The sequence below is a fragment of the Salmo salar genome, unplaced genomic scaffold (genome assembly GCF_965601325.2).
Source record: "Salmo salar unplaced genomic scaffold, fSalSal1 ptg000117l, whole genome shotgun sequence".
In the NCBI taxonomy this organism is placed as follows: domain Eukaryota; kingdom Metazoa; phylum Chordata; class Actinopteri; order Salmoniformes; family Salmonidae; genus Salmo; species Salmo salar.
In genome coordinates, this window is record NW_027675317.1 from 1,930,442 (window position 1) to 1,957,950 (window position 27,509).

Genomic DNA, 27,509 nt, shown 5'->3' on the forward strand with positions numbered 1-27,509 from the left:
ATGTATGTATGTGTATATATACAGTGTGTATGTATGTATGTGTATATATACAGTGTGTATGTATGTATGTGTATATATACAGTGTGTATGTATGTATGTGTATATATACAGTGTATATGTATGTATGTGTATATATACAGTGTATATGTTATGTATGTGTATATATACAGTGTGTATGTATGTATGTATGTATATATATACAGTGTGTATGTATGTATGTGTATATATACAGTGTGTATGTATGTATGTGTATATATACAGTGTGTATGTATGTATGTGTATATATACAGTGTGTATATATTATGTATGTGTATATATACAGTGTGTATGTATGTATGTGTATATATACAGTGTGTATGTATGTATGTGTATATATACAGTGTGTATGTATGTATGTGTATATATACAGTGTGTATGTATGTATGTGTATATATACAGTGTGTATGTATGTATGTGTATATATACAGTGTATATGTATGTATGTGTATATATACAGTGTATATGTTATGTATGTGTATATATACAGTGTGTATGTATGTATGTATGTATATATATACAGTGTGTATGTATGTATGTGTATATATACAGTGTGTATGTATGTATGTGTATATATACAGTGTGTATGTATGTATGTGTATATATACAGTGTGTATATATTATGTATGTGTATATATACAGTGTGTATGTATGTATGTGTATATATACAGTGTGTATGTATGTATGTGTATATATACAGTGTGTATGTATGTATGTGTATATATACAGTGTGTATGTATGTATGTGTATATATACAGTGTGTATGTATGTATGTGTATATATACAGTGTATATGTATGTATGTGTATATATACAGTGTATATGTTATGTATGTGTATATATACAGTGTGTATGTATGTATGTATGTATATATATACAGTGTGTATGTATGTATGTGTATATATACAGTGTGTATGTATGTATGTGTATATATACAGTGTGTATGTATGTATGTGTATATATACAGTGTGTATATTATGTATGTGTATATATACAGTGTGTATGTATGTATGTGTATATATACAGTGTGTATGTATGTATGTGTATATATACAGTGTGTATGTATGTATGTGTATATATACAGTGTGTATGTATGTATGTGTATATATACAGTGTGTATGTATGTATGTGTATATATACAGTGTGTATGTATGTATGTGTATATATACAGTGTGTATGTATGTATGTGTATATATACAGTGTGTATGTATGTATGTGTATATATACAGTGTGTATGTATGTATGTGTATATATACAGTGTGTATGTATGTATGTGTATATATACAGTGTGTATGTATGTATGTATGTGTATATATACAGTGTGTATGTATGTATGTGTATATATACAGTGTGTATGTATGTATGTGTATATATACAGTGTGTATGTATGTATGTGTATATATACAGTGTGTATGTATGTATGTGTATATATACAGTGTGTATGTATGTATGTGTATATATACAGTGTGTATGTATGTATGTGTATATATACAGTGTGTATGTATGTATGTGTATATATACAGTGTGTATGTATGTATGTGTATATATACAGTGTGTATGTATGTATGTGTATATATACAGTGTGTATGTATGTATGTGTATATATACAGTGTGTATGTATGTATGTGTATATATACAGTGTGTATGTATGTATGTATGTGTATATATACAGTGTGTATGTATGTATGTGTATATATACAGTGTGTATGTATGTATGTGTATATATACAGTGTGTATGTATGTATGTATGTGTATATATACAGTGTGTATGTATGTATGTGTATATATACAGTGTGTATGTATGTGTATATATACAGTGTGTATGTATGTATGTGTATATATACAGTGTGTATGTATGTATGTGTATATATACAGTGTGTATGTATGTATGTGTATATATACAGTGTGTATGTATGTATGTGTATATATACAGTGTGTATGTATGTATGTGTATATATACAGTGTGTATGTATGTATGTGTATATATACAGTGTGTATGTATGTATGTGTATATATACAGTGTATATGTATGTATGTGTATATATACAGTGTGTATGTATGTATGTGTATATATACAGTGTGTATGTATGTATGTGTATATATACAGTGTGTATGTATGTATGTGTATATATACAGTGTGTATGTATGTATGTGTATATATACAGTGTGTATGTATGTATGTGTATATATACAGTGTATATGTATGTATGTGTATATATACAGTGTGTATGTTATGTATGTGTATATATACAGTGTGTATGTATGTATGTATGTATATATATACAGTGTGTATGTATGTATGTGTATATATACAGTGTGTATGTATGTATGTGTATATATACAGTGTGTATGTATGTATGTGTATATATACAGTGTGTATATATTATGTATGTGTATATATACAGTGTGTATGTATGTATGTGTATATATACAGTGTGTATGTATGTATGTGTATATATACAGTGTGTATGTATGTATGTGTATATATACAGTGTGTATGTATGTATGTGTATATATACAGTGTGTATGTATGTATGTGTATATATACAGTGTGTATGCATGTATGTGTATATATACAGTGTGTATGTATGTATGTGTGTATATACAGTGTGTATGTATGTATGTGTATATATACAGTGTGTATGTATGTATGTGTATATATACAGTGTGTATGTATGTATGTGTATATATACAGTGTGTATGTATGTATGTATGTATATATATACAGTGTGTATGTATGTATGTGTATATATACAGTGTGTATGTATGTATGTGTATATATACAGTGTGTATGTATGTATGTGTATATATACAGTGTGTATGTATGTATGTGTATATATACAGTGTGTATGTATGTATGTGTATATATACAGTGTGTATGTATGTATGTGTGTATATACAGTGTGTATGTATGTATGTGTATATATACAGTGTGTATGTATGTATGTGTATATATACAGTGTGTATGTATGTATGTATGTGTATATATACAGTGTGTATGTATGTATGTGTATATATACAGTGTGTATGTATGTATGTGTATATATACAGTGTGTATGTATGTATGTATGTGTATCTATACAGTGTGTATGTATGTATGTGTATATATACAGTGTGTATGTATGTGTATATATACAGTGTGTATGTATGTATGTGTATATATACAGTGTATATGTTATGTATGTGTATATATACAGTGTGTATGTATGTATGTGTATATATACAGTGTGTATGTATGTATGTGTATATATACAGTGTGTATGTATGTATGTGTATATATACAGTGTGTATGTATGTATGTGTATATATACAGTGTGTATGTATGTATGTGTATATATACAGTGTATATGTATGTATGTGTATATATACAGTGTATATGTTATGTATGTGTATATATACAGTGTGTATGTATGTATGTGTATATATACAGTGTGTATGTATGTATGTGTATATATACAGTGTGTATGTATGTATGTGTATATATACAGTGTGTATATATTATGTATGTGTATATATACAGTGTGTATGTATGTATGTGTATATATACAGTGTGTATGTATGTATGTGTATATATACAGTGTGTATGTATGTATGTGTATATATACAGTGTGTATGTATGTGTATATATACAGTGTGTATGTATGTATGTGTATATATACAGTGTGTATGTATGTATGTGTATATATACAGTGTATATGTATGTATGTGTATATATACAGTGTATATGTTATGTATGTGTATATATACAGTGTGTATGTATGTATGTATATATATACAGTGTGTATGTATGTATGTGTATATATACAGTGTGTATGTATGTATGTGTATATATACAGTGTGTATGTATGTATGTGTATATATACAGTGTGTATATATTATGTATGTGTATATATACAGTGTGTATGTATGTATGTGTATATATACAGTGTGTATGTATGTATGTGTATATATACAGTGTGTATGTATGTATGTGTATATATACAGTGTGTATGTATGTATGTGTATATATACAGTGTGTATGTATGTATGTGTATATATACAGTGTGTATGTATGTGTATATATACAGTGTGCATGTATGTATGTATGTATGTGTATATATACAGTGTGTATGTATGTATGTATGTGTATATATACAGTGTGTATGTATGTATGTGTATATATACAGTGTGTATGTATGTATGTGTATATATACAGTGTGTATGTATGTATGTGTATATATACAGTGTGTATGTATGTATGTTTATATATACAGTGTGTATGTATGTATGTGTATATATACAGTGTGTATGTATGTATGTGTATATATACAGTGTGTATGTATGTATGTGTATATATACAGTGTGTGTGTATGTATGTATGTGATGTGTATATATACAGTGTGTATGTATGTGATGTGTATATATACAGTGTGTATGTATGTATGTGTATATATACAGTGTGTATGTATGTATGTGTATCTATACAGTGTGTATGTATGTATGTATGTATGTGTATATATACAGTGTGTATGTATGTATGTGTATATATACAGTGTGTATATTATTGTACTGCTCTAGGGATATAATTATTGTTTGCATCACCTTATTTACTATTATGTATTGATTTTTACCTTACGTTGTTTTCATTCTTCATGTGATGCTCAATGCAGAGAGCACTGAAGAGGAATTATCATTTAATTACCACAGTCAATTATTGTAATGTTTGTTTATGTGGCAATTAACCCCATAAGGGATGGGTTACCAGTTGGCGATTTGACACAAAAATAAAATGTCATTCATTCATTCATTTTTCATTCATATTATTTAATTTAAGTTTTTCTGTGTCCCCCTAATATCACTTCCACCCTGTTAGTTTGTTGTAATTCCTAGAGCAAAACGGAGAACACCATCATGTCCATACGAATCTCAGCTTTCAATAGAGGTACCATAATAGTTTGTTGGCCAAACCGTTCAGACTCTACATACGATTTTATGAGAAGACAGATTTTCAGGATGTCTCATGGTCTGACAAACACCACTCTAGCTCTGACAACTAGATCATAATGAATCAGATTACATGGAGAGGGGGACCTGATCCTAGATCATAATGAATCAGATTACATGGAGAGGAGGACCTGATCCTCGATCATAATGAGTCAGATTACATGGAGAGGAGGACCTGATCCTAGATCATAATGAATCAGATTACATGGAGAGGGGGATCTGATCCTAGATCATAATGAATCAGATTACATGGAGAGGAGGACCTGATCCTATATCATAATGAGTCAGATTACATGGAGAGGGGGGACCTGATCCTAGATCATAATGAATCAGATTACATGGAGAGGGGGGACCTGATCCTAGATCATAATGAATCAGAATACATGGAGAGGGGGGACCTGATCCTAGATCATAATGAATCAGATTACATGGAGAGGGGGATCTGATCCTAGATCATAATGAATCAGATTACATGGAGAGGAGGACCTGATCCTAGATCATAATGAATCAGATTACATGGAGAGGAGGACCTGATCCTAGATCATAATGAGTCAGATTACATGGAGAGGAGGACCTGATCCTAGATCATAATGAATCAGATTACATGGAGAGGAGGGGGGGACCTGATCCTAGATCATAATGAATCAGATTACATGGAGAGGAGGGACCTGATCCTATATCATAATGAATCAGATTACATGGAGAGGGGGACCTGATCCTAGATCATAATGAATCAGATTACATGGAGAGGAGGACCTGATCCTAGATCATAATGAGTCAGATTACATGGAGAGGAGGACCTGATCCTAGATCATAATGAATCAGATTACATGGAGAGGTGGGATCTGATCCTAGATCATAATGAATCAGATTACATGGAGAGGAGGACCTGATCCTATATCATAATGAGTCAGATTACATGGAGAGGAGGACCTGATCCTAGATCATAATGAATCAGATTACATGGAGAGGGGGGACCTGATCCTAGATCATAATGAATCAGATTACATGGAGAGGGGGACCTGATCCTAGATCATAATGAATCAGATTACATGGAGAGGGGGGACCTGATCCTAGATCATAATGAATCAGATTACATGGAGAGGAGGACCTGATCCTAGATCAGCTCTGAGACACTTCCTTTATGAATTAGGGCCCAGGAGTCACCAGGACCAACTTTAAATTGCTCTGGATAAGAGCGTCTGCTCAATGACTAAAATGTAAAATGAGTCACCAGGACAGGCATTGACAGGACGGTCACAACCACATGTTCACTGGTGAGGTAGGACACAATATAACTGTTAGATAGGAACAACAGTAATGATACATGGTTAGGTAGGACACAATATAACTGTTAGATAGGAACAACAGTAATGATACATGGTTAGGTAGGACACAAGATAACTGTTAGATAGGAACAACAGTAATGATACATGGTTAGGTAGGACACAAGATAACTGTTAGATAGGAACAACAGTAATGATACATGGTTAGGTAGGACACAAGATAACTGTTAGATAGGAACAACAGTAATGATACATGGTTAGATAGGACACAATATAACTGTTAGATAGGAACAACAGTAATGATACATGGTTAGGTAGGACACAAGATAACTGTTAGATAGGAACAACAGTAATGATACATGCCCTCAATGTGAAGTGACATTAAACCATAAATATAGAGCACAAGTACAACCCTTTTTATATAAACTTTTAAGGTAGTAAGAAAATAAACATTCACTTAATATTTCAATAAAGAAGTCAATTAATCACCTGCTAGCAATAGCTAGCGTGACATTACAGTGCACTGATTGACGGTGCTAGTTAACTCGTCATTAACATGGCTAGCCAAGCTAGCAGACACTTGATAAACTTGCAGAAATATGCTTTAAATTCACAATAAATATATACATAGTCACATTCGCTATTGACTTTGTGATATATGACCCAGTGTTCCAGATACACTATAGTGTTATACAGTTTTAAACAGTTTTTATGTCCAGCAGAAGGAGACGTCCTCTCAGAATATCTCTGACTGAACAGCAGGCAGACCAACTTTCCAAATAGGGGAGAAGCACTCAAAACCCTCTACTTGTTCTTTCAAGGAAAATAATACAGAAATGGTAAGTCTGAAGACCTCTCGTATTAACAACCTTACTACAATGGCAGAAAATATATTTTTATGAATTCGACAACACATAATGAAAGGAAACGTTATTCATATCACCCCTCTTTCTGAGGTGAATGGTTTCACCCACTACTCTCCCGGAACTGCGGTGTTCTCTGATATCCCGTTCACGAGTATCCCTGTAGCCATAAATAAACAGAATATTCCTCATTTCAATTCAAATGGGTTAAATTAAATAGTAACGTTAACTGAAATCTGGACACTGACTGTAGGCCTATAATCTAATATAATATTAACTGAAATCTGGACACTGACTGTAGTGACTGTAGGCCTATAATCTAATATAATATTAACTGAAATCTGGACACTGACTGTAGGTCTATAATCTAATAAAATATGAACTGAAATCTGGACACTGACTGTAGACCTATAATCTAATATAATATGAACTGAAATCTGGACACTGACTGTAGTGACTGTAGGCCTATAATCTAATATAATATTAACTGAAATCTGGACACTGACTGTAGGTCTATAATCTAATAAAATATGAACTGAAATCTGGACACTGACTGTAGGTCTATAATCTAATATAATATTAACTGCAGAATTATGCATTTCTTGAATTTAAATGAAACAACAAATGATAATTTAGGGGTGGAGAAATATTATTTATTTCAGTATCTCTTGAGATAATGTGAATGAGAGTGTGAGGTGTTATCTTTTACAATATGATGCAAGCAGACAGTATTTTCAACCTTATCAGAAACGTGTTTCATCGTTTTCTCAGCTTTTCATTTCCTTAAAACCCTTCAGACTGATGAGATATGGACATTTTGCACAGGACCAGTCTTTCCACTGTTCTGGAGTTATTGCTTTTTCTCCCCGGTCCCTAAACTAAACGTCAATTTTACTAGTGTTAACTAGTAGATAACTAATGCATTCATTCTATCAATGTAAATTATTATTCTGGAGAGCACTACTTTATTTAGTCTATCAATGTAGAACATTATTCTGGAGAGAACTACTTTATTTAGTCTATCAATGTAAAACATTATTCTGGAGAGAACTACTTTATTTAGTCTATCAATGTAAAACATTATTCTGGAGAGAACTACTTTATTTAGTCTATCAATGTAAAACATTATTCTGGAGAGAACTAGTTTATTTAGTCTATCAATGTAAAACATTATTCTGGAGAGAACTACTTTATTTAGTCTATCAATGTAAAACATTATTCTGGAGAGAACTACTTTATTTAGTCTATCAATGTAAAACATTATTCTGGAGAGAACTACTTTATTTAGTCTTCTGGGGCAACAATTTATGCCAGAAGAGAAGCTGCATGTATCAAACTATAATTGACAAACAAATGACCTACGAAATGTTGAAAATGATAAGCAGAAATGTATCTAAATTGTAGCCAGTAGGCTATACAGTCCAGTACAGAGTATCAAACCGCACAGGTAGCCTACTTTTTGAATTAGATTTTTTTGACAATCAGATGAAAACTTAATATGTGAACAGCCTGAGCAGACAGCAGAAACAACAGTAAATGGGTAAGATGTGTACATGCATCAATTTAAAAACAGAATATTTGAGTACCCCGAATAAAAGCGGGATATTGGTGTGCATGTAAACGTGGTCACTGTTGTTGAAAAGTCTAGTTACAGCAGGTGTTTACTGCCATCTAGTGGAAGATACCAATAAAACACTATTGTCAGGGTGGAACAGAATGTCCATTTGTTATTTTGTAAAGGATCCATTTTGAGATGACAGAGCAGAAAACACTATATGGAGACTATTGAAAAATAAAGTAAGTATTTCTGAACAATAATCTATTCTAATGGACAGAGTAAGAGAATGAATACTAGGAATGAGATATTACTAGTTAGTAGAACTGCTACTTGAGCTGAGTTGCTGACAGACAGCAGTGTTTCAGTATGATATGTTGGATAAATAATAAAGACAGACACAAATGTCAAGTTCAATATCCTTGTTCATGTCCCGACACACGGAGTCCGGGGAGTCGATTACCTATCAACTAGACTCCGTAACAAGCAGTTTTAAAAGTGGAAACTAATTAGTAGCCCTGCATGTTATAAGGTAGGCTATTTAAATTGTCATTATGGAGACACCTATTTTACAACCCTTTTTCCATAAAACATATTTACTCTCTAGAACTGAGTCGCATCAATAAATAAGGTGACAAAACACAGGAAAACTACTTTAGGGGCTCTAGAGATAAGGGGACAAAACACAGGAAAACTACTTTAGGTTCTCTAGAGATAAGGGGACAAAACACAGGAAAACTACTTTAGGTTCTCTAGAGATAAGGGGACAAAACACAGGAAAACTACTTTAGGTTCTCTAGAGATAAGGGGACAAAACACAGGAAAACTACTTTAGGTTCTCTAGAGATAAGGGGACAAAACACAGGAAAACTACTTTAGGTTCTCTAGAGATAAGGGGACAAAACACAGGAAAACTACTTTAGGTTCTCTAGAGAGCGTTAGATAAATTCCCTTGCAGGTGGTTTAAACTGCGTTATAATGTGACTTTGCTGATGGAAAACCATATCATGAGGAGGTTTCTACTCATGCTCTGTTATTGGGTCTCTGGAGTGGAAATTAGAAATGAAAGTTCTGGAACTCCATCATGTGCTTCTGTTATGAGAAAAACTCCAAAATGAAACTGACATTAAATGTGGAGAATTAAACATCTGTTGGCCGTCAAGTAGCCTATTAATCTGTATGCCTATCTAGGCTAATGTAGCCTATTAATCTTTATGCCTATCTAGGCTACTGTAGCCTATTAATCTTTATGCCTATCTAGGCTAATGTAGCCTATTAATCTTTATGCCTATCTAGGCTACTGTAGCCTATTAATTGTTATGCCTATCTAGGCTACTGTAGCCTATTAATCTTTATGCCTATCTAGGCTAATGTAGCCTATTAATCTTTATGCCTATCTAGGCTACTGTAGCCTATTAATCGTTATGCCTATCTAGGCTACTGTAGCCTATTAATCTTTATGCCTATCTAGGCTACTGTAGCCTATTAATCTTTATGCCTATCTAGGCTACTGTAGCCTATTAATCTTTATGCCTACCTAGGCTATTGTAGCCTACCATTTAATACTATAAATATGTTGAAATGACAGGAGTCGTTGCAAATCATTTTGTGTCACTTGTGTAGCCTACCTGGAGCTGGTAAATGGATTTAATAAATAGCCTATAACTTCAGTTTATTGTTGTTGTAGCCTTGTGTTATTATGCAACTATTAATGTCCATGTTGAGTTAATTCAGTAGGAAGTTATTGTAACGCTTGGACGTTGTGGGTGTGGAGTCAGGCGCAGTAGGCAGAAAAATGTTTGGTACAATACTATTTAATAAGTACCACAAAAGAGAAAATGCCCAAAAACAACAGGGCGTAACAAAACCCAAAGTCCAAAACACGATCCACTACACAAACACAGTGAAACAAAACGTAACAAGCCCACACACAGAACAGGTGGGGGAGCGGCCTTAAATAACACCACTAATTACCTAAATGAACACAGGTGCAACTAATAAAGACATAACCAACAGAAAAACGAAAAGGGGATCGGTGGCAGCTAGTAGCCCGGGGACGACGAACACCGAGCGCCACCCGAACAGGGAGAGGGGCCACCCTCGGTAGGAGTCGTGACAGTTATCAAGTGTGACCATGGTAAGATGTTAGAATGCATTAGATTGAAGGTAACAGTCAGATTAGGCTACAGGTAATAAAACACTGGCTGTTGTTGACAAGCATCGACCTGTTCAGTTCATTACCATAGTATTAATATTAGATTCATAGACCTGTTCAGTTCATTACCATAGTATTAATATTAGATTCATAGACCTGTTCAGTTCATTACCATAGTATTAATATTAGATTCATAGACCTGTTCAGTTCATTACCATAGTATTAATATTAGATAGACCTCTTCAGTTCATTACCATAGTATTATACTACAGCTACTGAAGGTTAACACATCATTTTTTTTAAACCTTTATTTAACTTGGCAAGTCAGTTAATAACAAATTCTTATTTACAATGATGGCCTACCGGGGAACACAGTGGGTTAACTGCCTTGTTCAGGGGCAGAACGACAGATCTTTACCTTGTCAGCTCTGGGATTCAATCCTGCAACCTTTCGGTTACTGCCCCAACGCTCTAACCACTAGGCTACCTGCCGCACCAACACTCTATCCACTAGGCTACCTGCCGCCTCAACGCTCTAACCACTAGGCTACCTGCCGCACCAACGCTCTAACCACTAGGCTACCTGCCGCCTCAACGCTCTAACCACTAGGCTATCTGCCGCACCAACACTCTATCCACTAGGCTACCTGCCGCCCCAACGCTCTAACCACTAGGCTACCTGCCGCCTCAACGCTCTAACCACTAGGCTACCTGCCGCACCAACACTCTATCCACTAGGCTACCTGCCGCCTCAACGCTCTAACCACTAGGCTACCTGCCGCACCAACGCTCTAACCACTAGGCTACCTGCCGCACCAACACTCTATCCACTAGGCTACCTGCCGCCCCAACGCTCTAACCACTAGGCTACCTGCCGCCCCAACGCTCTAACCACTAGGCTACCTGCCGCCCCAACGCTCTAACCACTAGGCTACCTGCCGCCCCAACGCTCTAACCACTAAGCTACCTGCCGCCCCAACGCTCTAACCACTAGGCTACCTGCCGCCCCAACGCTCTAACCACTAGGCTACCTGCCACCCCAATGCTCTAACCACTAGGCTACCTGCCGCCCCAACGCTCTAACCACTAGGCTACCTGCCGCCCCAATGCTCTAACCACTAGACTACCTGCCGCCACAACGTTCTAACCACTAGGCTACCTGCCACCCCAACGCTCTAACCACTAGACTACCTGCCACCCCAAAATAAGATGTAGGCCTATCAGGGGCTATTAGTTAGTTTTCAGGCATTGTGGGAGGGTTTTGAGTAGTCATTGGGCTAGAAAAAGTAATTGCATTAAATCACCTGACTGTTTGGATGTGTCTGTAAACGGTTTTATTTCTAAGAGATAATGAATAAAATAATTTGTTGTCACTGTGTTAACCACAACCAACATGCTGGATCTCTGTTTAGTTGTCACTGTGTTAACCACAACCAACATGCTGGATCTCTGTTTAGTTGTCACTGTGTTAACCACAACCAACATGTTGGATCTCTGTTTAGTTGTCACTGTGTTAGCCACAACCAACATGCTGGATCTCTGTTTAGGGGTCACTGTTGACCACAACCAACATGTTGGATCTCTGTTTCTCTGTTTAGGGCTCAGTGCTCTAAAATGAGTCTCTCTGGGGAGATAGAGGAGGTGGTCCCTGCCTCTAAAATGAGTCTCTCTGGGGAGAGAGAGGAGGGGGGGCCCGCCTCTAAAATGAGTGTCTCTGGGGGACATGACACCAAAACTAAGAGGTGAGCTGACAATATTGTTTAAGAATGTATGTTCTAAAATGCTTTTTATTCAGAAATGATTGCTAATGGGGACATTCTATATAACTGTTCTAGATTTTAGATCTGTATGAAAATATGTTTTTTTCTAAAACGCTATATATCCACCTAGATATCTATATATCCACCTAGATATCTGTATATCCACATAGACATCTATATATCCACCTAGACATCTATATATCCACCTAGATATCTATATATCCACCTAGATATCTATATATCCACCTAGATATCTATATATCCACCTAGACATCTATATATTCTATATATCCACCAAGACATCTTTATATCCACCTAGATATCTATATATCCACCTAGACATCTATATATCCACCTAGATATCTATATATCCACCTAGATATCTATATATCCACCTAGATATCTATTTATCCATTGTTTAGCAGGAATGGAATGTTGGTATCCTGTATATTTGACTGTGATATGTGGTTGTCTCACCTAGATATCTAAAGATGAATTCACTTACAGATGCCATGTTAATTCGACCCAGTTTCTCACGTCGGGAAAATAACAGCAAATGTGCATTTTATGTGGAAATTACCCACTTTAAAAGTCTTTATAAAGCCTTGTAGTGGTTTAATCATTTCTTTAAACAATGAGATAATTTACCAACATTTCTGAAAAGTGATTTATAGCGTTTTGTAATGAAACTCTTATGTTTCCCCATCTGAGCTCAGAGTAGATGAGAGATGTAATGTTTGTCTCTGTTGTGTTGAAGCCCAATCAAGCAGGAGAGACCAGCCTCCACTGTCCCCAGCTGTGTGTCCATGAAGAGTGACCAGTCTATGGAACATCCTATATACTTTATAGAGGGAGACTTTTCTACTGAACAAAGGTAAGAAGAACTCATGGGTCATGGTCAGTGAGTTAAACAACACTGTCTCTAGTCATTTCTCCTCTCCCATTTTCACATTTCTTTTTGTTGTTTTCGTAATCCATAGGCTAATCCTTTTATCCATTTCTATAGTCCTAAAACAATATTAAACAAACACAACGTTCCCTCCCTGTGTGTGTGTGTGTGTGTATGTGTGTGTGTGTGTGTGGGATGTGTGTATGTGTGTGTTTGTGTGTGTGTGTACTCCCTGCACGAGGAGATGTAATCTCATGTGTTGTCCACAGAAACCTACAGAAGGACTATAGTATGTTTAGTCCCAGAGGTCTTAACCTACAGAAGGACTATAGTATGTTATAGATACTTCAGTCCCCAGAGGTCTTAACCTATAGAAGGACTATAGTATGTTTAGTCCTAGAGGTCTGAACCTACAGAAGGACAATAGTATGTTTAGTCCCAGAGGTCTTAACCTATAGAAGGACTATAGTATGTTTAGTCCCAGAGGTCTTAACCTATAGAAGGACTATAGTATGTTGTAGATACTTCAGTCCCCAGAGGTCTTAAGCTACAGAAGGAATATAGTATGTTTAGTCCCAGAGGTCTTAACCTATAGAAGGACTATAGTATGTTTAGTCCCAGAGGTCTTAACCTATAGAAGGACTATAGTATGTTATGGATACTTCAGTCCCCAGAGGTCTTAACCTATAGAAGGACTATAGTATGTTTAGTCCCCAGAGGTCTTAACCTACAGAAGGACTATAGTATGTTTAGTCCCAGAGGTCTTAACCTATAGAATGACTATAGTATGTTATAGATACTTCAGTCCCCAGAGGTCTTAACCTATAGAAGGACTATAGTATGTTTAGTCCCCAGAGGTCTTAACCTACAGAAGGACTATAGTATGTTTAGTCCCAGAGGTCTTAACCTATAGAAGGACTATAGTATGTTTAGTCCCAGAGGTCTTAACCTATAGAAGGACTATAGTATGTTATGGATACTTCAGTCCCCAGAGGTCTTAACCTGTAGAAGGACTATATTATGTTATAGATACTTCAGTCCCCAGAGGTCTTAACCTATAGAAGGACTATCATATGTTTAGTCCCCTGAGGTCTTAACCTATAGAAGGACTATAGTATGTTATGGATACATCAGTCTCCAGAGGTCTTAACCTATAGAAGAACTATAGTATGTTATGGATACTTCAGTCCCCAGAGGTCTTAACCTATAGAAGGACTATAGTATGTTTAGTCCCAGAGGTCTTAACCTACAGAAGGACTATAGTATGTTATAGATACTTCAGTCCCCAGAGGTCTTAACCTATAGAAGGACTATAGTATGTTTAGTCCTAGAGGTCTGAACCTACAGAAGGACAATAGTATGTTTAGTCCCAGAGGTCTTAACCTATAGAAGGACTATAGTATGTTTAGTCCCAGAGGTCTTAACCTATAGAAGGACTATAGTATGTTGTAGATACTTCAGTCCCCAGAGGTCTTAACCTACAGAAGGAATATAGTATGTTTAGTCCCAGAGGTCTTAACCTATAGAAGGACTATAGTATGTTTAGTCCCAGAGGTCTTAACCTATAGAAGGACTATAGTATGTTATAGATACTTCAGTCCCCAGAGGTCTTAACCTATAGAAGGACTGTAGTATGTTTAGTCCCCAGAGGTCTTAACCTACAGAAGGACTATAGTATGTTTAGTCCCAGAGGTCTTAACCTATAGAAGGTCTATAGTATGTTATAGATACTTCAGTCCCCAGAGGTCTTAACCTATAGAAGGGCTATAGTATGTTTAGTCCCCAGAGGTCTTAACCTACAGAAGGACTATAGTATGTTTAGTCCCAGAGGTCTTAACCTATAGAAGGACTATAGTATGTTATGGATACTTCAGTCCCCAGAGGTCTTAACCTATAGAAGGACTATATTATGTTATATATACTTCAGTCCACAGAGGTCTTAACCTATAGAAGGACTATAGTATGTTTAGTCCCAGAGGTCTTAACCTATAGAAGGACTATAGTATGTTTAGTCCCAGAGGTCTTAACCTATAGAAGGACTATAGTATGTTTAGTCCCAGAGGTCTTAACCTATAGAAGGACTATAGTATGTTTAGTCCCAGAGGTCTTAACCTAGAGGACTATAGTATGTTTAGTCCCAGAGGTCTTAACCTATAGAAGGACTATAGTATGTTTAGTCCCAGAGGTCTTGACTTATAGAAGGACTATAGTATGTTTAGTCCCAGAGGTCTTAACCTATAGAAGGACTATAGTATGTTATAGATACTTCAGTCCACAGAGGTCTTAACCTATAGAAGGACTATAGTATGTTATAGATACTTCAGTCCACAGAGGTCTTAACCTACAGAAGGACTATAGTATGTTTAGTCCCAGAGGTCTTAACCTACAGAAGGACTATAGTATGTTATAGATACTTCAGTCCCCAGAGGTCTTAACCTATAGAAGGACTATAGTATGTTTAGTCCCAGAGGTCTTAACCTATAGAAGGACTATAGTATGTTTAGTCCCAGAGGTCTTAACCTATAGAAGGACTATAGTATGTTATAGATACTTCAGTCCCCAGAGGTCTTAACCTATAGAAGGACTATAGTATGTTTTTGTTAAAGGTCATACTTTGGCTTTTGGAGCCAAATGTACTTCTTGTTCGTTGACGGAAAAGGTTACTAGCTCACTATTGTCCAAACCAGTTGTGTTAGACCTGTTTATTATATAGTAATGGTTTTAAATCAGTTATATCTACGGCACTTGAAATATCCACCCCTCCGAACTTGTTTATTTTCCAATACCTAATATATTGGACATGTGTTACATGGCAATGTTTTACAATAATTATAGATACTGCAGTTGAGTTATGCTTGCCCTGTCTCCCAAATAGTTGTACAGGTTCCATTACTGTATTTGACCACTAGGAGGAGACATTGCCCACAGTAGCCCTCACCCTGAGGACCATTTACATTACATTTAAGTCATTTAGCAGAGGCTCTTATCCAGAGCGACTTACAAATTGGTGCATTCACCTTATGATATCCAGTGGAACAACCACTTTACAATAGTGCATCTAAATCTTTTAAGGGGGGTGGGGGGGGGGGGGGGGTTAGGAGGATTACTTTATCCTATCCTAGGTATTCCTTAAAGAGGTGGGGTTTCAGGTGTCTCCGGAAGGTGGTGATTGACTCCGCTGTCCTGGCGTCGTGAGGGAGCTTGTTCCACCATTGGGGTGCCAGAGAAGCGAACAGTTTTGACTGGGCTGAGCCGGAACTGTGCTTCCTCAGAGGTAGGGAGGCGAGCAGGCCAGAGGTGTATAGTCTACCACACCCTCTCTCATTAGCGCCACCAGCTGAAGAGAGTTTCTCCCTAATTGTCTTCCCCATGCCCTACATGAACTTGTCCATTCCCTTTGTGTGATTATTCTGAGGAAGGCCATTGAAAGCTGAAACATTAAATATTTCTTAAACTTTTTCTTTTCAACAATTGAATTTTTTGGTTGCACCTCTATTCACGTTGGTTGAGCCAAATTAGACGGTAGCCTACATGTAGCAAAACAGAACTCAACTGATTGAACATGAAATGTATGTCAATATGTTTGAAAGAGGCTTATAGCTGCTGTTTAATGCAGTCATCTCAGGTTTTCATTTTAAGCATCATTTTATATGTCGCTTGTTTGTATAAATTGCAAAGACATTGACAACTTTGTTGTGAATTTATCGGTGGTCAGAGAGACTGATAAACCATGTGATTCTATGTTTAGTTGAGATCTTCTGTGTATAAAGTCACGCGGGAGGGTAAAAAAGCATCTAACGACTCACTCAGCTGTTCTACGAGTGGTCTGAGGCAGGTGTTAGATTACGAGCATTTTCCAAGTGCAACGTTATTAATGGTTTTGGGAAACAGCTCTTTTACGAATTCCATACGGGTGACTGTTATCAGCACCTCACAACCCCAAGCTGAACATCCCCCACAACCAGAGCCTGATCGTCAAGGGGGAACCATAAACCTGCCTCTCCAACTCTCCCTGACCTGAGTGTTTTAACTCCTGAGTGTCTAGGGGGGAACCATAAACCTGCCTCTCCATCTCTCCCTGACCTGAGTGTGTTAACTCCTGAGAGTCTAGGGGGGGAACCATAAACCTGCCTCTCCAACTCTCCCTGACCTGAGTGTTTTAACTCCTGAGTGTCTAGGGGGGAACCATAAACCTGCCTCTCCATCTCTCCCTGACCTGAGTGTGTTAACTCCTGAGAGTCTAGGGGGGGGAACCATAAACCTGCCTCTCCATCTCTCCCTGACCTGAGTGTGTTAACTCCTGAGAGTCTAGGGGGGAACCATAAACCTGCCTCTCCAACTCTCCCTGACCTGAGTGTGTTAACTCCTGAGAGTCTAGGGGGGAACCATAAACCTGCCTCTCCAACTCTCCCTGACCTGAGTGTGTTAACTCCTGAGAGTCTAGGGGGGGAACCATAAACCTGCCTCTCCAACTCTCCCTGACCTGAGTGTGTTAACTCCTGAGAGTCTAGGGGGGAACCATAAACCTGCCTCTCCAACTCTCCCTGACCTGAGTGTGTTAACTCCTGAGAGTCTAGGGGGGGAACCATAAACCTGCCTCTCCAACTCTCCCTGACCTGAGTGTGTTAACTCCTGAGAGTCTAGGGGGGGGAACCATAAACCTGCCAGAACATCTGCTAAATGACAAAAGTGTCAAATGTAAATGTTTTACAAACAGATCACATATACATTTCTTGAATATTTTTTTTAATATATATATATTGATGTCACAAATGTATCATTTGTACATATCTTTATTAAAAATGTAGTACTATGTTATATTTGACTGTGTATAATCTAGCAGTACTACTGATTTCACTGAGAGTGAGGCAGATATATACTATTACTGTGTTAAACCTAGCAGTACTACTGATTTCTCTGAGAGTGAGGCAGATATATATTATTACTGTGTTAAACCTAGCAGTACTACTGATTTCTCTGAGAGGCAGATATATATTATTACTGTATTAAACCCAGCAGTACTACTGATTTCTCTGAGAGTGAGGCAGATATATATTATTACTGTGTTAAACTTAGCAGTACTACTGATTTCTCTGAGAGGCAGATATATATTATTACTGTATTAAACCTAGCAGTACTACTGATTTCTCTGAGAGTGAGGCAGATATATAGCATTTAGCAAAAAACATTATTTGTCTCTCTGAAATGAAACCATCAAGTGATAGATTTTAAACAAATACATGTCTGTCATTGAACAACCCCATGCCATGATTAGATAGTGAAAAAACACAACAATCTCTTTCATAATTTCTTTAAACAATAAAGGCAAATTACAAACGTTTCTGTAAAGTGAAATGTAGCGTTTTGGAATAAAACTCTTCTTATGTTTCCCATCTGAGATCAGAGTAGATGAGAGATGTAATGTTTGTCTCTGTTGTGTTGAAGACCAATCAAGCAGGAGAGACCAGCCTCCCCTGTACCCAGCTGTGTGTCCATGAAGAGTGAGCAGTCTATGGCGCCTCCTATATCCTTTAGAGAGGGAGACTTTTCTACTGAACAAAGGTAAGAAGAACTCATGGGTCATGGTCAGTGTGTTAAACAACACTGTCTCTAGTCATTTCTCCTACTTTAGTCCATTTTCATAGTCCTAAAACAGTGTGTGTGTGTGTGTGTGTGTACTATAATCTCATGTTTTGTCCACAGAAACCAACAGGAGAGATCAGAGTCAGAGATTCTCAGTGGTCAGTCTTCCCAGAGTCATCAAACAGACCTGGACTCTATATTCAGTGTATGTGATCCTGTTATGAACATTTGATTTTGTTTACCTCAAGTAAAGTTGATCTGTCAATTATTCATTAATGTGTTAATGAGAAAGCATTTCTTCTCTTGCTTAACTTATTTACTTGATTTATTTCAGTTGCTTGAAGAGAAAATTATAACATTTGTGAAGAACGAGCTGAAGATGTTCAAGAGGATTCTTGGTCCTGAACTCCCAGAAGGCTTTGAGAGTCAGAAGCAGGAGGAGGAAGTGGTGGATGCTGAAGATGAGAAGCAGGAGAGCAGTGTCAGAGAGGGGGCTCTGAAGATCACACTGCACGTCCTGAGGAAAATGAACCAGAAGGAGCTTGCTGACACACTGGAGAAATGTAAGATCTGTCTGCCTCATGTTGAATGCTGTTTTATAACATTTAAAAGCTGTGGCTAAAGTACAGCTAAAGTAGCTGTGTAACTCAATGATATTGTAGCAACCTTAACACAACACCTTGTGACCTCATCAAGTAGCAGAAGGGATGTGATGTGGTGATTAATTTAGAGAGAGAGACAGAGAGAGACAACATTAATAATACCATCAATAACACCAATAATAATATAATCAGTCACACCAGTCTGTAATGCATTAAGAAAACATTGATACATTTATACAGTCACTTAAGAGAATAAATTATTATTTTAAAACTTTAACAGTCCTTCAATACTGTAGACATTAAAACAGACGTAATATTAATATCCTCTGTGTTATTTCTTCATTCAGATGAGCTTGCTGTGATTTGCCAACGTGAACTCAAATCTAATCTAAAGAAGAAGTTTCAATGTGTATTTGAGGGGATCGCTAAACAAGGAAACCCAACACTTCTCAATAAGATCTACACAGAGCTCTACATCACAGAGGGAGGAACAGGAGAGGTCAATAATGAACATGAGCTGAGACAGATTGAGACAACAACCAGGAAACATGCAAGACCAGAGACTGCAATCAAATGTAACGACATCTTCAAACCCTTAACTGGACAAGACAAACGTATCAGAACTGTGCTGACAAAGGGAGTCGCTGGCATTGGAAAAACAGTCTCTGTGCAGAAGTTCATTCTGGACTGGGCTGAAGGAAAAGCAAATCAGGATGTTCAATTTGTGTTTTCATTCCCTTTTCGGGAGCTGAATTTGATGAAAGGGGACAAACACACTTTGATTGAACTTCTCTATCACTTCTCAATGGAAACCAAACAATCAAGAATCTCCAACTATGACAAGTACAAAGTTGTGTTCATCTTTGATGGTCTGGATGAGTGTCGACTGCCCCTAGACTTCCAGAAGAACAAGATCTGTTGGGACGTCACAGAGTCAACCTCAGTGGATGTTCTGCTGACAAATCTCATCGAGGGAAATCTGCTTCCCTCTGCTCTCCTCTGGATAACTACCCGACCTGCAGCAGCCAGTAAGATCCCTTCAGGGTGTGTTGACCAGGTGACAGAGGTACGAGGGTTCAATGACCCACAGAAGGAGGAGTACTTCAGGAAGAGATTCAGTGATGAGGACCTGGCCAGCAGAATCATCTCACACATAAAGACATCAAGGAGCCTCCACATCATGTGCCACATTCCAGTCTTCTGTTGGATTTCTGCAACAGTCCTCGAACACATGCTGAAACATAAGAGAGAAGAGATGCCCAAGACTCTGACTGAGATGTACACACACCTTGTGGTGTTTCATACCAAACAGAAGAATGAAAAGTATCTTGGGAAAGAAGAGACAGGTCCACACTGGAATAAAGAGAGCATTCTGTCACTGGGAAAACTGGCTTTTCAACAGCTAGTGAAGGGCAATCTGATTTTCTATGAAAAAGACCTGAAAGAGGCTGGCATTAATGTCAATGAAGCCTCTGTGTACTCAGGATTGTGCACACAGCTCTTTAAAGAGGAATGTGTTCTGTACCAGAACAAGGTGTACTGCTTCGTGCATCTGAGCATTCAGGAGTTTCTGGCTGCTGTGTATGTGTTCCTCTCATTCATCAACAACAATGAGAATCTCGTGGACAAACAGCAAACAAAGTCCAGTATCTTTTCTCTGCTGTACAGAGACAAGTCTGAAGTTACTGTCTACAAGAGTGCTGTGGATAAAGCCTTACAAAGTGAGATGGGAAACCTGGACCTGTTCCTCCGCTTCCTTCTGGGACTCTCACTGGAGTCCAATCAGAAGCACTTACGAGGTCTACTGACAAAGACAAGAAGCAGCTCACAGAGCCATGAAGAGACAGTCAAGTACATCAAGAAGAAGATCAGGGAGAATCCCTCTCCAGAGAGGAGCATCAATCTGTTCCACTGTCTGAATGAACTGAATGACCATTCTCTAGTGGAGGAGATCCAAAGCTTCCTGAGCTCAGGAAGTCTCTCAAAACCCAACCTGTCACCTGCACAGTGGTCAGCTCTGGTCTTTGTATTGCTGACTTCAGAAAAGGAGCTGGATGTGTTTGACCTGAAGAAATACTCCAGATCAGAGGAAGGTCTTCTGAGGCTGCTGCCAGTGGTCAAAGCCTCCAGTGCTGCTCTGTGAGTAAATAAAATGACATATAAGAAGTATTCATCAGGAAGAAATATTATGTTTAGTGAAAAATATGTATTATAATATGTATATTGAAAAACATATTGAATAAATGCATTGATGGAAGATGAATCTATATGTTGTTTGGGAATATGAACCAAATGCATCTACCGCTGTCCTTCTATACTACTGGTGTTAAATTAACAGTGTGTTTGTGAAGTCATGATGATCTCGTTGCAGGCTGTCAGGCTGTGGAGTCACAAAGGAAGGCTGTGCTTCTCTGGTCTCAGCTCTGAAGTCAAACCCCTCACACCTGAGAAAGCTGGACCTGAGTAACAATGATCTGAAGGATTCAGGAGTGAAGCTGCTCTCTGCTGGACTGGGGAATCCCCACTGTAAACTGGAGACTCTGAGGTCAGTATTCCTGTAGTTGGTCAACAAGTGATAACTGTTCAGCAGATCCACATGTGTTTAGCAGACACACATAGTCCACACCATATGTGTTTGGACAGTGAAGCTTACAGTTTTAAATTTGTCGCTATGCTCCAGCATTTTGGATTTGAGATAGAATGTTTCATATTAGGTGACAGTACAGAATGTCACCTTTTATTTGAGGGTATTTTCATACATAGCTGTGTTACTGTTAAGAAAGGAAAGCACTTTATGTATTTAGTTCTCCCATTTGAAAAAGTTGTACATATTCGGACAAATTCACTTATATTGTATTAAAGTTGTCATAAGTTTAGTATTTGGTCCCATATTCCATGCCTGCAGTGATTACATCAAGCTTGTGATTCTACAAACTTGTTGAATTCATTTGCAGTTTGTTTTGGTTGTGTTTTGGATGTTTTTCCTAATAGAAACTGAATGGTGAATAATGTCCTGTCATTTTGGAGTCACTTCGCTTGTATTGTCAGTAAGAATAGAAGATGTTTCTGAACACTTCTACATTCATGTGGATGCTACCATGATTATGAATAATCATGAATGAATCATTAATGATGATGAATGAGAAAGTTACAGAGGCACAAAGATCAGACCCCTCTGTTATTGGTGTTATTCTGTATACTTCTGGCCCTTCTTTGGACACTGTGTTAACTAACCTCCAGACGAGCTTCAATGCCATACAACTCTCCTTCCGTGGCCTCCAACTGCTCTTAAATACAAGTAAAACTAAATGCTCTTCAACCGATCGCTGCCTGCACCTGCCCGCCTGTCCAGCATCACTACTCTGGATGGTTCTGACTTAGAATATGTGGACAACTACAAATACCTAGGTGTCTGGTTAGACTGTAAACTCTCCTTCCAGACTCACATTAAGCATCTCCAATCCAAAATTAAATCTAGAGTTGGCTTCCTATTTCGCAACATAGCATCCTTCACTCATGCGGCCAAACATACCCTTATAAAACTGACCATCCTACCGATACTCGACTTCGGGCCATGTCATTTACAAAATAGCCTCCAAATACCCTACTCAATAAATTGGATGCAGTCTATCACAGTGCCATCCGTTTTGTCACCAAAGCCCCATATACAGTGGGGGAAAAAAGTATTTGATCCCCTGCTGATTTTGTACGTTTGCCCACTGACAAAGAAAGGATCAGTCTATAATTTTAATGGTTTATTTGAACAGTGAGAGACAGAATAACAACAAAAACATCCAGAAAAACTAATGTCAGAAATGTTATAAATTAATTTGCATTTTAATGAGGGAAATAAGTATTTGACCCCCTCTCAATCAGAAAGATTTCTGGCTCCCAGGTGTCTTTTATACAGGTAACGAGCTGAGATTAGGAGCACACTCTTAAAGGGAGTGCTCCTAACCGCAACTTGTTACCTGTAAAAAAAGACACCTGACCACAGAAGCAATCAATCAATCAGATTCCAAACTCTCCACCATGGCCAAGACCAAAGAGCTCTCCAAGGATGTCAGGGACAAGATTGTAGACCTACACAAGGCTGGAATGGGCTACACGACCATCGCCAAGCAGCTTGGTGAGAAGGTGACAACATTTGGTGCGATTATTCGCAAATGGAAGAAACACAAAAGAACTGTCAATATCCCTCGGCCTGGGGCTCCATGCAAGATCTCACCTCGTGGAGTTGCAATGATCATGAGAACGGTGAGGAATCAGCCCAGAACTCCACGGGAGGATCTTGTCAATGATCTCAAGGCAGCTGGGACCATAGTCACCAAGAAAACAATTGGTAACACACTACGCCGTGAAGGACTGAAATCCTGCAGCGCCAGCAAGGTCCCCCTGCTCAAGAATACATATACATGCCCGTCTGAAGTTTGCCAATGAACATCTGAATGATTCAGAGGACAACTGGGTGAAAATGTTGTGGTCAGATGAGACCAAAATGGAGCTCTTTGAACACCATCTCCACCGTCAAACATGGAGGTGGAAACATCATGCTAAAGGGGTGTTTTTCTGCTAAGGGGACAGGACAACTTCACTGCATCAAAGGGACGATAGACGGGGCCATGTACCGTCAAGTCTTGGGTGAGAACCTCCTTCCCTCAGCCAGGGCATTGAAAATGAGTTGTGGATGGGTATTCAAGCATGACAATGACCCAAAACACACGGCCAAGGCAACAAAGGAGTGGCTCAAGAAGAAGCACATTAAGGTCCTGGAGTGGCCTAGCCAGTCTCCAGACCTTAATCCCATAGAAAATCTGTGGAGGCAGCTGAAGGTTCGAGTTGCCAAACGTCAGCCTCGAAACCTTAATGACTTGGAGAAGATCTGCTAAGAGGAGTGGGACAAAATCCCTCCTGAGATGTGTGCAAACCTGGTGGCCAACTACAAGAAAGGGTTTTGCCACCAAGTACTAAGTCATGTTTTGCAGAGGGGTCAAATACTCATTTCCCAAATTAAAATGCGAATAATTGTATAACATTTTTGACACGGGTTTTTCTTGATTTTTTTGCTGTTATTCTGTCTCTCACTGTTCAAATAAACCTACCATTAAAATTATAGACTGATCATTTTTTTGTCAGTGGGCAAACGTACAAAATCAGCAGGGGATCAAATACTTTTTTCCCCCACTGTACTACCCACCACTGCGACCTGTACGCTCTCGTTGTCTGGCCCTCGCTTCATACTCGTCGCTAAACCCACTGGCTCCAGGTCATCTACAAGACCCTGCTAGGTAAAGTCCCCCCTTATCTCCGCTCACTGGTCACCATAGAAGCACCCACCTGTAGCACGCGCTCCAGCAGGTATATCTCTCTGGTCACCCCCAAAGCCAATTCCTCCTTCGGCCGCCTCTTCTTCCAGTTCTCTGCTGCCAATGACTGGAACGAACTACAAAAATCTCTAAAACTGGAAACACTTATCTCCCTCACTAGCTTTAAGCACCAGCTGTCAGAGCAGCTCACAGATTACTGCACCTGTACATAGCCCATCTATAATTTAGCCCAACTACCTCTTCCCCTACTCTATTTATATATTTAGCTCCTTTGCACCCCATTATTTCTACTTTGCACTTTCTTCCACTGCATATCTACCATTCCAGTGTTTTACTTGCTATATTGTATTTACTTTGCCACCATGGCCTTTTTTTGCCTTTACCTCCCTTATTTCACTTCATTTGCTCACATTGTATATAGACTTATTTTTCTACTGTATTATTGACTGTATGTTTGTGTAATACCCTTGTTTGAACCAAGTATTGAGTTTATTTGTTATAATTAATTGGTGTTATATTTAAAAGATGATTGAATTGCTCCTAAACTGTAATGTTGTTAATGCATTATGCTTTTTGAAGAAATATTTATTTAATGTATAAGTGAATAGTTTGTTTTACTTTGAAGTTTACGTTTTGACCAATAAGGTCGCTTGTTAAGTTGTGGCCAATGGGAGTTGACCTGGTTAACGGGAGGGAAAAAGACATTGATGAAAGGATGGACGTTTTACCTCAGGACGGTTGGTGAAGAAAAATTATAAAAGAAGACGACAGAACTACAACAAAACCCATAGCTACTAAGACATGAAGGGAAATACATGTTTTATTTAATAAAAGAGTTGTTATAATTTAGTTAAAACTTAGTAAAGACTGAAGCTACCGTCTCGTCGTGGAGGTATTAGCCAGCCTTGAGGTTAGCCTAGCATCGTCTGACACCGGGAGATAATTGCTTGGGAAGCTAAACGAGTTCGTGTTGCCATGGGGATATCGGTTACGGCTAAGGAGTACTGTCTGCATGGGTAGCTGTGCTGCCTTGGACTTGGTGAGGAAACCTGCATGGAACTGCCATACTTCGATGAGGGAATATCTACCAAGTCGTGAGTAACCACAACTTGAGGTGCTTATAAATAAATACATTGGTAATGGTGAGAGGTTAGCATGTTTTGTTGTAGCATCTGTTATTGGTAATGGTGAGAGGTTAGCATGTTTTGTTGTAGCCTCTGTTATTGGTAATGATGAGAGGTTAGCATGTTTTGTTGTATCCTCTGTAACTTTCTCACTCATTATTATTCATGATCTTTCTCAATCATGGCAGTCACAGGCTTGATGTAGTCATTGCAGTCAAAGAATATGGGACCAAATACTAAACTTTTGACTAATTTAATACACTATGAGTGAATTGGTCAGAAAACATATGACTTCTTTAAATAGGGGGACTAGATGCATAAAGTGCTTTCATTTTTCTAAATGGTGAATCAGATATATATGAAAATATCCTCAAATAAAAGGTGACATTATATACTGTCACCTCATATGAAACATTTGATCTGAAATCCAAAATGTTGGAGTTTAGAGCCACATTTAAAATGTTATCTTCACTGTCAAAATAGATATGGTGTGGACTGTATACTCAATACAATCTAAATCTGATACCTCACTGTCTGTCTTTTGACTGATACTGCTTTTAAACTGGTCTGGTCAGTCTACTCAAATATTTGTACTATACATGTTTCTATCTGCAGGCAAAACTTTGATAATTTGTCATTTATAATATGATACTTTAATGTATGAGTAGATATGGCAGGTTTCAGGACACTGATGTATCTGAATATGTTGAAGAAATATACTGCCACTATTTTCACCAGCCAAAGAATAGCAGTGTGGTTTTAATATGATTTGACTCTTTGCAGGCTGTCAGGCTGTCTAGTCACAGAGGAAGGCTGTGCTTCTCTGGTCTCAGCTCTGAGGTCAAACCCAACACATTATTTGTAAACGGGTAACAGCGTAAACAGAGGAAGCTAAGCGTATCATTTTAATACAAAGTGTCTGTCATTGTATTTCTTCTGTGTTGGCAGACTCACTGGCTGTAAACTCACAGACACATCCTGTAAAGTGTTGGCCTCAGTTCTCAGTTCAAACCACTCACACCTGAGAGAGCTGGACCTGAGTAACAATGACCTGAAGGATTCAGGAGTGGAGCTGCTCTCTGCTGGACTGGAGGATCCCCACTGCAGACTGGAGACTCTGAGGTCAGTATTCCTGTAGTTGGTCAACAAGTGTTTCGTTGTCGTCTCTGTTATTGGTAATGGTGAGAGGTTAGCTTGTTTTGTTGTAGCCTCTGTTATTGGTAATGGTGAGAGGTTAGCATGTTTTGTTGTAGCCTCTGTTATTGGTAATGGTGAGAGGTTAGCATGTTTTGTTGTAGCCTCTGTTATTGGTAATGGTGAGAGGTTAGCATGTTTTGTTGTATCCTC

At 38.0% G+C, this 27,509-nt stretch overlaps 1 protein-coding gene across 1 annotated transcript; it reads left to right on the forward strand.

The window, feature by feature from the left end:
• Window positions 1-19,230: 19,230 nt before the first annotated feature.
• LOC145866010 (NLR family CARD domain-containing protein 3-like) lies at window positions 19,231-27,300 on the forward strand. The gene is made up of 5 exons (XM_082970894.1): window positions 19,231-19,314; window positions 19,444-19,672; window positions 20,059-21,850; window positions 22,083-22,256; window positions 27,111-27,300. The coding sequence occupies exons 2-5, from the start codon at window positions 19,489-19,491 to the stop codon at window positions 27,298-27,300; spliced, it is 2,340 nt and encodes a 779-aa protein (XP_082827020.1). The 5' UTR covers window positions 19,231-19,314; window positions 19,444-19,488.
• Window positions 27,301-27,509: the final 209 nt, after the last annotated feature.